Source organism: Chelonia mydas, chromosome 1, assembly GCF_015237465.2.
Source record: "Chelonia mydas isolate rCheMyd1 chromosome 1, rCheMyd1.pri.v2, whole genome shotgun sequence".
NCBI lineage: Eukaryota > Metazoa > Chordata > Testudines > Cheloniidae > Chelonia > Chelonia mydas.
In genome coordinates, this window is record NC_057849.1 from 201,764,894 (window position 1) to 201,780,885 (window position 15,992).

At 48.4% G+C, this 15,992-nt stretch overlaps 1 protein-coding gene across 1 annotated transcript in view; it reads right to left on the bottom strand.

The window, feature by feature from the left end:
* Positions 1-15,992, bottom strand: part of FSTL1 (follistatin like 1) — an 80,863-nt gene that overhangs the window by 14,584 nt on the left and 50,287 nt on the right. The window contains exons 3-5 of the mRNA XM_007062067.4: positions 4,780-4,884; positions 3,176-3,305; positions 2,039-2,071 (exon numbers count right to left, since the gene is read on the bottom strand). Of these exons, the coding sequence (XP_007062129.1) occupies positions 2,039-2,071; positions 3,176-3,305; positions 4,780-4,884 (268 nt within the window). The remainder of the gene's footprint in view (positions 1-2,038; positions 2,072-3,175; positions 3,306-4,779; positions 4,885-15,992) is intronic.

Consider the following 15,992-nt stretch of genomic DNA (forward strand, 5'->3'; position numbering starts at 1 on the left):
CTGTATGCAGTGCTGTTGTAGCCGTGTTGGTCTCAGGATATTAAAGTGACGAGGTGGGTGAGGTAATAGCTTTTAATGGACCAACTGCTGTTGGTATGACAAAAGCTTCTGAGCTTACACAAAGCTCTTCTTCACTCAGGCCTGGCCTACACTACAGTTAGGTTGACGTAAGGCAGCTCCCACAATGTAACTCTCCCACTACACGGACTTAATAACTCCACCTCCACCAGAAACGTAGTGCTTAGCTCGATGTAGTTAGGTGGATGCAGTGTCAGTGTAGATACTGCGTTGCTTACATCGACTGTTGCTACCTTTCAGAAGCCATCCCACAATGCCCCACGCTGACAGTTAAATCGGTGCAAGCATTCCTGGTGAGGCCGCACACTGCTGCCACAAGAAGTGTAGTGTGGACATGTAAAACCAATTCAGTTACCGCAGTGGCTGTACGTCAACGTAATTTAGGTTGACTTAATTTTGTAGTGTAGACTTGCCCTCAGATCTGGGAAATGTACTCAGAGTCACAGCTAAATACAAGGTGAAACAGTGTTTAGCACAGTTCTCAAACTGTGGGTCGGGACCCCAACGTGCGTCGCAACCCCATTTCAATGGGGTCGCCAAGGCTGGCATTAGACTTGCTGGGGCCGAGGGCCAGGGCCAAAGCCCAAGCCCTACCACTCGGGGCCAAAGTGCGAGTCCCACTGTCTGTGGCTGAAGCCCTTTAGCTTTGCTCCCCAGTCCCGGGGCGGCAGGGCTTGGGTGGGCTCGGACTTTGGTCCCCTGTCCTGGGGTCGTGTAGTAATTTTTGTTATCCGAAGGGGGTTGTGGTGTAATGAAGTTTGAGAACCCCAACTTTAGCATAAGTAGTTTACACATATTTCAAAGGACCACTCAAGGTGAAGTGGCCAGTTAACACCTCTCCAGTCGTAAGGGGGAAAGTAGGGGGAAAGGCTGGGGGTGGTGGTAAAGCCTCACCACTAGCTTTTTTGAAATGTGTGTTAACTACTTATGCTAAACAATTGGTTCCACCTTGTATGTAGTTGTGACACCGTGGGTATGTCTACACAGCAAAGAAAAACCCGCAGCTGGCCCATGCTAGTCGACTCAGGCTTGCAGGGCTTGGGCTAAGGGACTGTTTCATTTGCTGTGTGGATTTCTGGGCTTGGGCTGGAGTCCAGGCTCTAGGACCAAGTGGGATGGGAGGGTCCCAGAGTTCAGGCTCCAGCCACAGCCCAGAAGTCTACACTGCAATGAAACAGCCCCGCAGCCCGAGCCCAAGCCTGAGTTGGCTGGCATGCACCAGCCATGGGTCTTTCTTTGCTGTGTAGACATACCCTGTGAGTACCTTTCTCAGACCTGAAGGAGAGCTGTGTGTAAGCTCAAAAGCTCGTCTCTCTCACCAGCAGAAGTTATCCCATTAAAAGGTATTATCCTCACCAACACAGAGCTCTGCATGGCTAACAGGAGTAAAAATCAGTCAGATCATATTTCAGTCAGTAGATTCAGCAGCTTGGACTGTGCTACATCCAGGTAGCCCAACTGGGGAGTAAGGAGGGACCAGTTTTACTTAGTCATTTTTCTAACCTATCTTCGATCTGAAAATAAACAACAATCTATTATTATTATTCGCAATTATGTACATTTATCGATCCTCAAAGTGCTTTAACACCATTAGTATTATCACCCCCATTTTACAAACAGAGAAGCTGAGGCACAGGAAAGTGAAGTGTCTTGATCAAGGCCACGTAGGGAATCAGCATTAGAGCTAGAAATAGACGTGAAAACTCCTGGTTCCCAGTCCTATGCTCCGCCCACTACGTTGTACCTCTCAATCTCCCTGTCCCTTAGCCAGGCACAGGCTCTGTAATGTGAAAGTCTGCAGGTATATTCTGTCCCCACTCTGGGAACAGACGTGTTTTTCTATTCATTCCACCTTAAAGCTGTGCAGTTCCCTGTCAAACTGCCCGTTCTTCTACCATGCAAATGCACTGGGAGGAATTCAGAGCTCTCAGATGTGGCGGGGGAGGAGATGGTTTCTTACCTGGGCTTGCGACTGGATTCTCAGACTTCTTCTCTGTTAGTGGAAACAAGGGAACGGATGTTAATGAGCAAGAAAAAAATGGTTTCACTATTTCATTTACATCCTGACACGGTGTATCAGAGTGACATGAGACTCTCCCTCGCATGGAACAAATGGTGAGAGGGGAGGGATACAGCTCTGTGAGTTTGCAGCCTTTGAAGGCCCCTGTTACTTCCTAGCAACAGGGCACCTTTGGTGACAGTGGGGCTTATCTCAGCAGGAAGGATATCAGGTAGTTCTGGACTGCGCTCCCTAGCACATTCCCTCATATTCCTCTTTGGAGTTGCTCCTTTAACAGACCAGTGTTACCATAGAGAGTGTGAGTCCTTTGAAAGGTCAGGACTCCTCTTGTCCCTCGTTGGTGCAGGTGGTGTCAGGACATGGGCACAGATTTCTTGTAGCTCAGGGCACCCACACGGTGTGACACAGAGGACCATGTGGACAACTGGCTAGGAGCCCAAGAGCAACACTCAAGTAAGCAAAACCCTAAGCTATATCTACACTACAGCAGGATCGATGCTCCAGGGATTGATACATTAGGGGTCGATTTAACGGGTCCAGTGAAGACCCACCAAAGCGACCGCAGATGGCTCTCCAGTCGACCCCAGAACTCCACCCTGAACGAGAAGAGTAAGGTAAGTCGATGGGAGAGTGTCTCCTGTCAACCCAGTGCGGTGAAGATACCTCAGTAAGTTGACCTCAGCTACATTGACTCCAGCTATGTTATGCAGGAAGCTGGAGTTGTGTAACTTAGGCCGACTTACTGCGGTAGTGTAGACATAAAGTGAGTTCTGTCTCCTGGAGTCAGTGAGAATTCTGCCTGGGCAAGGATTCAGGAAGGGCTTTTGGAACTGGCCAATTCTCCACATCATTTAGTGGACCTGGACCTTCCTTGACAGGTAGATGGAAAGGGCATGTTGATTGTGTTGGTTGTTGGAAGGAAGAGGCAGCTAGAAGCCATGTTATGGGGGCCCCTTGATCTCATTTGTGATCTCTGTCAGGAACAGAAGGCACAAGGTTGTTTTCTCCTCCATTGCACCTCCTCCCAGGGTCTTGTTTGAGTGACAGTAGGTCCAAAGCCCTCAGGGCTGACTTTACCTTTACAGTGGCCATCATAGTCCACCTGGATCTTGGAGCCAGTAAGGCAGGCATCACGGTGCAACTCGCAGTGATTCAGGTACGTCTTGCCATTGCTGCCACACACAGGCCTCTTATGAGGTTTGCATTGCTGAAAAAGAGCCAGAAAGAGAAGAGCTTTACCCACCGCCACGGATCACAGGATGGTTGGAGGGAGGCAGTGTGTAAGCCTCAGCATCAGCCCAGCTCATGGGCACTGTGCATATCTCCCTCAGCGCAAGTAGGGACTGAGAGATACTAACCACCCAGAACCTATAAGATCTTGTGCAGGAGCTGAGTGGTCTGTAAAATGGGGACCCCCTCACCCAGAAACATCTGTTTCCCCAGCCCCCAGCACTACCACCATTCAGGTGAATTAATGAAAGCAGATTTACTGAAGAACACAGAAGTTAATCACTAGTATCTATACTATGTTTGTCTCTGCTTCTGGGTGTGTGTGAGTTTGTGTGTGTTCACAAACCTGTGTGTCTCTAAGTGACTTTGTGTGTGTGTGTGTGTATGTGTAAGTCTTCCTTTGGGTGGATCTGTCTGCATGGGCTGCAGACACGATCTCAAGGTTTCTGCTGTGGAACTGAAGGTAGGCTCGCAGCTGAGAACTTGGGGCTTTGTCTGGAAGGGACACAGTAGATTATCCAAAGAGAAGGAATTTGGCGTTGACAACGTTTGGGCTGGGGGTTTCCTTTTTGTGTTTCTCTTAGCTTGGGTAAAGGTAATCAACCCAGTCAGTTTGCTTACAGCTCCTTTCACTTTCCAGGTCCCAGGACGGCAGCATCCGGGTTGTGAACACTGAGGCGGGGGGACAGGAGGGGTTCTTTAAAAAACAGTGTTCCATTGGTGTAAGAATGTATGGCTTTTTGTAAGGGGAAGAGAACAGCAAAATGGGCAGGTTCCGTGTCCCTAAAACTGTCCCTTCTCTCAAGGCCCATCTCAGTATACCTGTAGAGATTTTTTTTATTTTAAAAAAGTGCTTAGTGCTGGTTTCTGTAACTCACGCAGACTGGCTATGCTGACAGCTGGCTTGCTGAGAGCATGTGCACCTCCCCACACCAGTCCAACTGTGTGCTGACACCCTGGCACACCTTCCCCACATGAGGAGTGCTCCAGCCAGCTCTCCCCTGCACAGTTTGACACTCTGGGCTGTGAGGTAAGTGGCGAGGGTATAGGCAGCTCAGCCACACTGGCACTTCCTGGCATGGGTTGGCATCTGTGCTGCAATGCACCAGAGGAGAGCACCAGGTTGTGGCAGGGCACTGGGGGCTCATGAGGGGAGAAAAAGGAGCCAGTTCTGGGTGTGCCGGAGGAGTGTATCAGAGTGGATGACAGAGGCAGAGATAGTGTGAGTGACTGGGGAGGAGGAATTGGCAGGGGAGGGCTGGGAAGGAAAGGGGCTGGAGACAGAAGGGCCCCTCTTGGTTTGGGGCTGCTCAAGAGCAACTCCCATTGAAACTCTATTGGCTAGTGCTTGAGCCCTAGTGTGTTTTATCTGGATCCCTTTGACCTCAAGAAGTCCCCTCTCCCCATCTCCTCTCTCCCTCCGGTAATCTGGAAGCTGCTCTATGTCCTACCTCGATGCAGAGACAGGTGGGCTCCCCCTTCTCCGTCACTGCGCACTCCCGCCCGGCTCCACAGAAAACGTTGGCACAGATTTTGGATTTGCTCTTTGGCTCTTCCTTCAGGATAAAAAGCGAGAGACAGAGACAGTGTTACTGAAAACAGTCCCACCTTCAGCTCACAGTGGGTCATAGCTTTTTGCAAAGTTCATGCACATTTTAGACTGAACCAAATTGCACAAACTGGCATCTCATAGATGGACGAATGAGAAGGAAATGACCAATCTGTCTGTGCAGCTCAGCCAGCCAGCAACTGAGAACTTGTGAGAACCTGACACTGCTCCAGAGGGTGCAAATTCCAAGAAGGGAAGATCTGCTCAGAGTGATGCAAGGGGATATAATGAGGGATGGGGTGAATCTGAGCAGAAGATCTAGTCTGAATACCAGGAATAGATTCCTGGCAGTGAGACTTATTAGGCTGTGAAATCATCTCCCAAGGGAAGGGGTGGAAGCTTTCTTGTGTGGGAGCCTTAAAAGTAAGTTGGACAGCACCCTGGAGAGAATACACCCTAGAGTTCAATCCTGAACAGTAACAGAGAAATCACCACGGATAAGACCAATGGCTTACTTGTCCCAGTGTCTCTCTGCAATACTACACCAGCACATGTAGCCCAGGATCCTGCCTCCACTAGTAGCTCAGTATCAGGGTGCGTCACAGGAAGAAATTCCATAACGGAGAACTATGCAATAACTTTCCCATGGGGGAAATTTCTTCCTAGCCCCAGACAGTTATTAGTTGTCCTATGACCTGAAGCATGAGGTTTATTTGTCTAATACATTTTTATCTTATCCAATGTCATTGCAAATATTCTTGTCACTATTACAAGTGTCCAATCCTTTTCTGTATACTATTAAGCTCTTGAACTCAATGACAACTAAAGGCAATGGTTGCCACTGGTTTGTGATGCACTCTATAAAAGTGTATTTGCTTTTATCAGTTTTTAGTTTGCTGCCTTTTAATTTCATTGCAGGACCCCTTGTTCTTGTACTATGAGAGAGGAAGATGGATGGTTCCTTGGTTAGGACATTAGCTTGGAACTTGGGTGTCCCAGGTTCAGCTCCCTTTCTACCAGACCTCCTGAATGACCTTGGGCAAGTCACTGAATTTCTCTGTGCATCAGTTCTTCATTTGTAAAATGGGATCATAGATGCCAAAGCCAGAAGGGACTGCTGTGATCACCTAGTCTGACCTCCTGTAGAACACAGGCCATAGAAGTTCCCCAAAATAATTCCTAGAGCAGATGTTTTAGAAAAACATCCAATCCTGATTTAAAAATAGTCAGTGATGGAGAATCCACCACAACACTTGGTAAGTTGTTCCAATGGTTAATTACTGTCACTGTTAAAAATCTATGCCTTTATCCAGTCTGAATTCATCTAGCTTCAGCTTCTGGGCATTGGATCATGGTATACCTTTGCCTGCTCAACTGAAAAGCCCATTATTAAATATTTGTTCCCTGCGTAGATACCTATAGACTGAGATCAAGTCACCCGTTAACCTTCCCTTTGTTAAGCTAAATAGACTGAGCGCTTTGAGTCTGTCACTATAAGTAAGGATATGATTGTGTCACAGAGGTCTCAGATTCTGTGACTTTAACAGACCTCTGTGATTTCTTCAGCTTCAGCGGCATGCCTTGAGCAGCAGTAGGACTGGCTCAGCAACCAGCAGTCAGCCTCCAGCGCAGGAGCAGCAACGGGGCTGGAGCAGTGGCTGGCAGTCAGGCTCGGTGGGGCTCCCACTATCAGTCCTCCCTGCCCCTTCCAGGCATTTTTAGTAAAAGTCACAGACTGGTCATGGGCTTCCATGAATTTTCCATGAAATTTTGCCCGTGACCTGTCCATGACTTTCATTAAAAATACTTGTAACAAAATCTTAACCTTAACTATAAGGCATGTTTTCTAATCCTTTACTCATTTTTGTGGCTCTTCTCTGAACACTCTCCAATCCTTCTTGAATTGTGGGCACCAGAACAGTACACAGTCTTCTAGTGTCAAATACAGAGGTAAAATAATCTTTCTATTCCTACTCTAGATTCCCCTATTTATGCATTCCAGGATTGCATTAGCTTTTTTGTCCACACTGGGAGCTCATGTTCAGATGACTATCCCCTACATCCCCAAATCCTCCCTCCCCATTTTGTCAGGGATGGTTTTAGTAAAAGTCAGGGCACAGGTCACGGCAAGAAACAAAAAATCACAGAAGCCTGTGACCTGTCCCTGACTTTTACTAAAAATATCCATGACAAAATCGTAGCCTTAGTTACCAGGCACTGTGATGGGGTGCATGGGCACCAGGTTTGTATAATTTTTCGTGGTGCCCAGAACGGGTCCAAGCAGAGCCATCCCGTCCATAGGACGGACCAGGGCAACCGCCCCGGGCCCTGTGCTTCAGGAGGATGTGGGGTCCAGGGCAGCCTAGGGGATTAGTGGGGGGCCTGGAGCCAGCAGCAGCGAGCGACCCAGCCCCAGCCCGGCCTGTCCTGCCCCACCTCTTCCCAACCCTGCTCCACTCCCATCCCACCCCTTCCCCCAAGCGATGCTGGGAGCTGGGGAGGCGGAGCGGAGTGGGGTGGGCTGGGTCAGTCGCCGCTGCCGGCACCAAGCCACCCTGCTAACCCCCCAGGCCACGCTGGAACCCGCGTCCCCCCTGAAGTGCCGGGCCTGGGATGGTTGCCCCGGTCCATCCTATGGATGGGACAGCTCTAAAAATATAAACCCAAACATTTGTGGAGCCAGGCCCACGTTCCTGAATACTGGTCCACCTCACACAAGCCCTGAATGGGTTAATATGGGCCAGAAGGGACCAATTCACCCCATATGCTACACCAGGAGGGAACCTGGGTCCTGCCCTCGAGTAGGGAATTTGACAAGAGGCTGAGTGGGGCGAAGTAGCCGTGGGAAGTGGAGGAAGCCCTGGTGGTGAAGTCTAGACATGGACAAGGAGATAGAGAGGTGAGGTAGGAAGGAGCCTAGGGAACCAGCAACAGGATCTGATCGTGAGTAGAGACCTAGGTTGCTAGTCACAGGGTCCCTGGACTGGAGCCCACAGTGGTGGGTGGGCCTGAGATCCCCAACCTGCCACTGGGAAAGTGACACTAGACCTAGACTTGAACTGGAAGACTGCCTAAAATAGCTTGTCCAGTATGAGTCTGATACCCCAGAAGGGGAGGACTATATCATGACCTGGCTGGACTATATCATGACCTGAGTCATGAAGAGGGAACACCCTGAGTCATGGAGAGAGAGAGGCCACAGTGCGAGCAACTGACAGCAGGGGGTGCTAGATGAGGTGACAGCTAATTCCTAAACCTAGCCTCAAGGAGGCGCACTTGCAGTGAATGGACCCCTTCACAGACATTTAGTACTATAGTAATAGGGGCCATACAAGTACCTTAAAAATAAGTCAACTGGACATTCCCATTTACTCTATCTAGTCCATTCTTTATTTTATTTCTCTAAATCACATCCTGTCTGTTATTCTCCTTATTAAACTATGTAGTTCTAATCTTGTTAGCCTCTTACCAGAAAGTCTTTCCATGCCTCTAATTGTTTTGGAGATGAGCTGACCACAACTGAACACACTATTCCAGATGAGACTGTTCTATTGATACCTTTGAGACTAACCAATTTATTTGAGCATGAGCTTTGAGCTGTAGCTCACGAAAGCTCATGCTCAAATAAATTGGTTAGTCTCTAAGGTGCCATAAGTACTCCTTTTCTTTTTGCGAATACAGACTAACACGGCTGTTACTCTGAAACCTGTTCTATTGATGTGTATATAGTGGCCTTCTAATATGTTCAGTACTATTTTCTATCCCATTGCTTATACACTCTAACATTTTGTTGTTGTGTTTTTAAACCACAGCTGCACAAATAGCTGATGTTCTTATTGAGCTGACAACAATATTTTTAATAGGACTGTCGATTAATCACAGTTAACTCATGCGATTAACTAAAAAAAATGAATCGTGATTAATCGCACTATTAAACAATTGAAATTTATTAAATATTTGTGGATGTTTTTCAACATTTTCAAATATATTGATTTAAATTACAACACAGAATACAGAGTGTAAGGTGCTCACTTTATATTATTTTTTATTACAAATATTTGCACTGTAAAAATGATAAAACAAAAGAAATGGTATTTTTCAATTCACCTAATACAAGTACTGAAGTGCAATCTCTTTATCGTGAAATTGCAACTTATAAATGTAGATTTTTTTTATTATATAACTGCACTCAAAAAACAAAACAATGTAAAACTTTAGAGCCTACAAGTCCATTCAGTTCTACATCTTGTTCAGCCAATCGCTCAGACAAACAAGTTTGTTTACATTTGCGGAAGATAATGCTGCCCTCTCCTTGTTTACAATGTCACCTGAAAATGAGAACAGGCGTTTGCGTGGCACTGTTATAGCCGCCGTTGCAAGATATTTGCATTCCAGGTGTGCTAAAGATTCATATGTCCCTTTATGCTTCAAACATCATTCCAGGGGACATGCGTCCATGCTGATGATGCTCGTTAAAAATATAATGCGCTAATTAAATTTGTGACTGAACTCCTTGGGGGAGAATTGTATGTCTCCTGCTATGTTTTACCTGCATTCTGCCATATATTTCATGTGATAGCAGTCTCGGATGATGACCCAGCACACGTTGTTCATTTTAAGAACACTTTCACTGAAGATTTGACAAAATGCAAACAAGATACCAATGTGACATTTCTGAAGATAGCTATAGCACTCGACTCAAGATTTAAGAATCTGAAGTGCCGTCCAAAATCTGAGAGGGACGATGTGTGGAGCATGCTTTCAGAAGTCTTAAAAGAGCAACACTCTGATGCGGAAACTGCAGAATCCGAACCATCAAAAAAGAAAATCAACCTTTGGCTGGTGGCCTCTGACTCAGATGATGAAAATGAACACGCGTCAGTCCGCACTGCTTTGGATGGTTCTCGAACAGAATCTGTCATCAGCATGGACGCATGTCCTCTGGAATGGTGTTAGGGGAGCAAAATGGAGCTACCCAAGCTGGAATTTAGATAGGGTATCTACTCTTTGAAAATATGCTGTAGGCGCCTTAATAATCTATCTTAGGTTTTTATCTATGGTGCCAAGCACTGCACCATACTAAGGAGCACATAAGACCAGATTCCAGAACAAAAAGAAATAGAGTTGTGCTGTATGTTATTTTGAAATTAAATCCACCAGATTTGCAATTCAAGTGTCTAGCAACAGGTGGCAGTATCCTCCCTCTCCCTAGCCGCTTCTCCAGAGTGCTGCGGCATGTGTGCTCTGTATGTGCCTCCCCTGAAATTCAAACCAGTCTCCTGTTCTCATTAAGCTGCGGTTTAGAACCGGAGATGAAGCTATAGGCGCCTGAAGGGGGCACAGCCAAGCTAGCTGGAATTCTCAGACTTCCTCAAACCACCCCGCTGTGGGCTGGCAATATCCCACCCTTGGCAGCAACACCTTCCTTGTACCCCAGGAGAAGGGCTGCTGCTCGCCAGGCGTGGGACAGGAATGTTGGCAGGATGACACAGCAGGAAATGATCTTTTAAGGCAACTTGTCCAAGGACAACCTGCCTCTCAAATGGAGCTGCCAGAATAGAAAATCCAGTTGCTCTGATTTTAATTTTCAATCAAAGTGAGGTATTTTGTGTGTGTTTTGAATTAACCCGTATTGTTCATAGCTAGGGACTAGACTCCATGACCCAAAAGGTCCTTTCCAGTCCTGTGTCCATACACCCCTAGTTCGTGGCAGGCTGAGGAGCAGCATTTAAATCCCTACTGCACTGACTGAGGGGCCCCTCAGGCGTGACACTGAAAATGAAAACAGAATGGTTTCTTTGTAGAAATTACTGAATGACTGAAAAAAAGCCGATTTGCCTGCCCAGCTATGACTATGATGTATTCTTCCTCCAGCTTCCACTCAGCCCGTTGCACCCCCAACTACATTTTGGGCTATCATCTGCATGGATCCCCTAAGTGGAGTCTGGGGAGCAACTCAGGGGAAACGTAAATAATGGGTTAGTGGTTACAGCTTAGACATGGGAATTAGGACTTCTGGGTTCTACTCTGGCTCTGCCTCAGGCTTCCTGATGACACTGGGCAAGTACTTTTCCAGTGATATAAATTCTCATAATTGTATCTTGAGTCTGGTGGTATTTGGTGTTTGTCTTAAAGCCCCAACTCCTGGAGTCATGTGAATAAGTGAGAATCCCAGCTTTCATTCAGTAGTACAAAGTTAGCCCTCATGGTTGCAGAGAAAAGCTTGAAAACATGACCAGTCAAGGCACAAACACCAGAAGGCAAATAAAAAGAACGCAGAGTGTATTTTTGGAATGTTATGATAGTTAAACTAATCTCATATTTGTAGGCCTGACTGGTGATTTCTGAACACTTGGGATTGGTGAGACTGCATCCTCTCTGTGCATCAGTTTCCTCATCTATCACAGTGGGTTTATGAGGGTTAACTAATTAATGTCTAGAAAGTGCTTGGATAGAGAGAAAGCAAAGGGCAGTGGGTTATTAACTGCTGTGTGGCGACATTTACAAGGAAACCCATAAGAAGCCAGTTTTCCTTTTCAGACTCAGGTCAGACAGGCACCTCAGTCACTGCAGCCAAGACACCTAGTTACAGCTCAGCAGCAGTCAGTAAATTACCACATTTCATCTGCCTGGAGGAAGCAGGGAGGAGCCCAGCATGGGGACTGAAATCCTTCTAGATTCTCATTCTCCACGGAGTACAGACCCCAGTGTTTCTGGGAAATGGGATCCAGGACTATCGGTCTCTTCCTGCATGCTGCAGTGGCAATAAACTCACTAGCTATTTTTTCAGAGATCATGGGGAAGGCTGCTTGCTACTACCATCAGTGTATACGGAGTGGAAGGGACAAAACCCAAAGCAGCCATGTCCTAGTCAGCTTCACACACAGCCAAGATTATCCAAGACTATTGACACTGGGCCAGGAAACCTACCTATCTAGCTGGTTTCAAGGAAGGCTGGGCAGTGTGGATGGGAACAAGCTCCATTTAAAGAGCATTTAGCAAGCACTCTTGCAAGGGGGGGGGTCTAAGAATGGTTCAGTCAGGAGGGCAGTGCTGTGCTGTGCACAGGGCCTGGTACTGCAGAGGAAGGCCTGCAGCGAGACACATAAAATGCCTCGTTCCTCAGCAGCCGCTTCCCAAGCTGCAGAAAGTGAGTGGGCAGGGAAGTGACATCTACCAGGTACCTGTAGGCAAATGGTGCTCAGCAGGCATGTGCTGCTACGAGGAATCACCATGGCAACAGACAATGCCAGGCTTCAAGGTGGATTTCTGAACTTAGGCAGCTGGGTTTATATTTTTGGCTTCTCTTCTTCAGCACAAACTAAGCAATGAAAGTGTCTGAAGCGCACAGGATTTCCATGGGAGCATTTCATGGCCTCTCTCCCAAGTACGGAGGGAGGGGCACCATACCTGTGTGCGCGCGCTAGCAAAAGCGTGTCTCTCGGTGTAGGAATGGCATGGAAGGGTGCACGTGTGTGTGTACATGAGCGTGTCCGTGACTGTAGGTGCATGTGTACGTGAGCATAAGTCTGCAGGAGGAGCTATAGTTGCATATTAAAGACAGGCAACTATCTCAAGATACGGGCAGTATTAGCCTAACATGTTCTTCCGGGAAGCCTGTATGCACTGCATCTTTCCTTGCTTTGCCTGGTGCTCACACCTGTGCTAGGAGCTGGGCCACATTAGCCACTGTCATTTTACAAACTTCCAAATTAGATGTGGGGACTTTCCCAAAATGAACGTGACATCTGGGGAAGGCAGAAACGTGAGCAGCTCTACAACAAAAACGGATGTATGGAGGGGAGAACGGTGGGTACAAGCAGCACAGTGCAGGTGACCCTATGTCCACTCTGCTCCCCTGCAAACCTGTCCTGTGGTAAGGCAGGTATTCCCAATGGCACACGTGCTATGAGAAATTGGCAAGGAAACCAACACATTACATTGGGGGGCCTTAATAACAAGCTAGAAAACAAACCACTCAGATAATTTGGTGTAGATATATACACTGTAAAATCTTCTCTGTTCTCCTTACCCCCTTACCTACTGTCCTGGCTACAATAGAAAGGGAATTCACGCTATTCAATTGGGACCCAATCCTGCAGCAATTGACATCAACGGGTAGCTTTGGGCTTTCTTCCTTTTTCTCCTCTCTGCCAAAATTAGTTCTGGAATTTAGTAGAATTCCCAGACCCCCTTATACAAGGCTCTGTACTGCTCACTGTAATAACAAGACTGCATTTCTGTCCTGCTCAAAATCCAAGGAGGTCACTGTGTTTTACAGATGTTAATGAATCAAGCCTTCCTGGGAAGCAGTTCAAGATTATGCCCATTTTATACAGGGGAAAAATGAGGGACAGACGCTCCTGCATACACTAGACCAGGGATCAGCAACCTTTTGCACGTGGCCTGCCAGGGAAATCCACTGGCTGGCTGGGACGGTTTGTTTACCTGCAGCTTCTGCAGGTTTAGCCGATCGCAGCTCCCACTGGCCGCGGTTCGCTGTCCCAGGCCAATGGGGGCTGCAGGAAGGGCGGCCAGTGGGAGCTGTGATCAGCCGAACCTGCAGAGAAAAGTAAGTTGCAACAAAATGTTGGTTGGAACACCGTGCATTTACAAAGTTTATGCAGCCCCTTGAGTCCACAGGTGGTTGCATCAGTTGGTTGCAACACCTGGGACAAAGTTGTAGCTTAGGTGTAATCAGTGCAATTTACAACAGTCTCTCTCCAGACAGACAGGAGAAAATAAACATTGCAGCTATGTTGGTTCAGCCAGTCCTTCTCCCACTTCTCACAAAGCAGTGCTTTGTGTTTGGAAAGTACTCAAAAGACTCTTCTCCTACTAGTGGTGATGAGCACAATGAGGTGTATCAGGAGTCCCAGAATGCACTGGCACATCCACATTTGTAAGCTGTGCTGTGAAGTTGCTAAACCATCTCAAGGACACGTGAGGGAACTAAACATTCCTTCCAACGGATGCCTCTGTAACAGTTCCCTCTCACTGCAAACAGATCCTTAGAGGTGGAATCACTGGATCAAAGACATACAGATCCAGAAAAAGAATCCAGATCTCCTGACTCTCAGTCATGGGCCTTACCCATTATGGAGCCTGTGAAGGCCCAGTCGAAAAGAGACCCTGGTGGCTCCGGTCGGCACCACTGACTGGGTTGTTAAAAGTCCAGTAGGTGGCGCAGCGGGGGGCTAAGGCAGGCTCACAATCTGCCCTAGTTCCATGCGGCTCCCGGAAGCGGTCACCAGGTCCCTGCGGCCCCTAGGCAGCCAGGGAGGCGCCGCGTGCTGCCCCTGCCCCTAGTGCTGGCACCGCAGCTCCCATTGGCCAGGAACCGCGACAAATGGGAGCTGTGGAGGCTGCATCTGTGGGTGCGAGGAGAGCACTCACTGCACAGGGCCGCCTGGCTGCATCTCTGCCTAGGGGCGGTAGGGACCTGGCTGATGCTTCTTGGGACCTACAGTAAGCGCCGTTGGGACCCAGCACCCCAACTCCCTGCCCCAGCCAGGAGTCCCCTCCCACACCCAAACTCCCTCCCAGAGTCCGCGACCCCACACCAACACCCTGCCCCAGCCCTGACCCCCCTCCTGCAACCCAAACCCCTCATCCCCGGTCCCACCCCAGAGCCCACCCCCCCAGCCAGAACCCTCACTCCCTTGCACCCCAACCACCTGCCCCAGCCCGGAGCACCCTCCTGTACCCCCCACCCAACAGCCTGCACCCCCAGCTGGAGTCCTCACCTCCCCCGCACCCCAACCCCCTGCCCGGAGCCATCTCCCACACCCTGAACCCCTCATTTCTGGTCCCACCCAGAGCCCACACCCCCAGCCCAGAGCCCATACCCTACTGCACCCCAACCCCCTGTCCCAGCTTGGAGCCTGATCCCACACCCCAAACCCTTCATCCCTGGCCCCACCGCAGAGCCCGCACCCCCAGCCAGAGCCCTCACCCCCTCCTGCACCCCAAACCCCTGCCCCAGCCCAGTGAAAATGAGTGAGGGTGGGGAGAGTAAGCGACGTAGGGAGGGGGGATGGCACGAGTGGGAGTGGGGCCTTGGAGAAGGGACAGGGCAGGGATGGGGCCTCGGGGAAGAGGCGGAGTGGAGGTGTTCGGTTTTGTGCGATTAGAAAGTTGGCAGCCCTACTTAATCTGCCTCTAACACCACCTCCATTGTCAAAACATTTTGTTTCATTCTTCACTGATCAGCAAAGTTCCAACAGAAGTGGATGGGTGCTTGGCAATGCAGAGGGGCTGCTAACAGCCAGTACGCCACGGTGCCAGGAATGGAAGCCCTTCTTTGGGAAAGCCCCAACTGCAGAGAAGCCTGTGCTCCAAATCCATCAATCCAACTGCAACAATGCATGTGAGCCACCTTAATCACTTCCTGCAGCTCCTGTTCTCAGCTAACACCAGGGGATTGTTTCAGTTGTTATAAATGAAACACACAATAAAATGCAGCTCCTGGAAGATTTTTAATGCTTAAAATATGCATATTTAATTGAGGCTAGGTTTTGCTAATGGAAGGCAAAGGCAGGCATTTCTAACTATGCTGGAAATCAAGGCATGTTCCCAGCCTAGAAGTAGAGGCAGACGGGCCAGGGAAGAACTGGCCTGAAATTCTTAGGACTCAAAGGAGAATATTTCTTGTTTCTGCCCCTCCATTTTTGGCCTTTAGTTCTTTGTTCCATCAGGGAGCAGAAGTGCTGTAATATTGCAAAAAAGGCTGCCCTGGTAGTACAGGTGAGTCGCATCATACACGCATTTAACTTATGCGAATTCAACTATATGCGCTCGGCAAGAAAAAAGGAAAAACAACAAGACACCTGTAAATAGTGCAGGCGATTCCGCCCACCATTCCACTCAATGAGCGTATGCCCCGGAGTGAGCGTGAGATGGGAGATGTGAATCTGCTATTCCCTCAGTCGGTCTCAGTTCCTGTGTGCCTCTCATAGTGGGAGCGTCTCGCCGCACTGACTGTGATTCTAGTGTTTAAAGATACGTATTTTTTGTACAACATGGCCCCTAAATGCAAGCCAACTACTTCATCTGGTGCTCAACCGAAGAAACAGCGATCTGTTCCACTGCTGGAGGAAAAACTGGCTGTGTTGG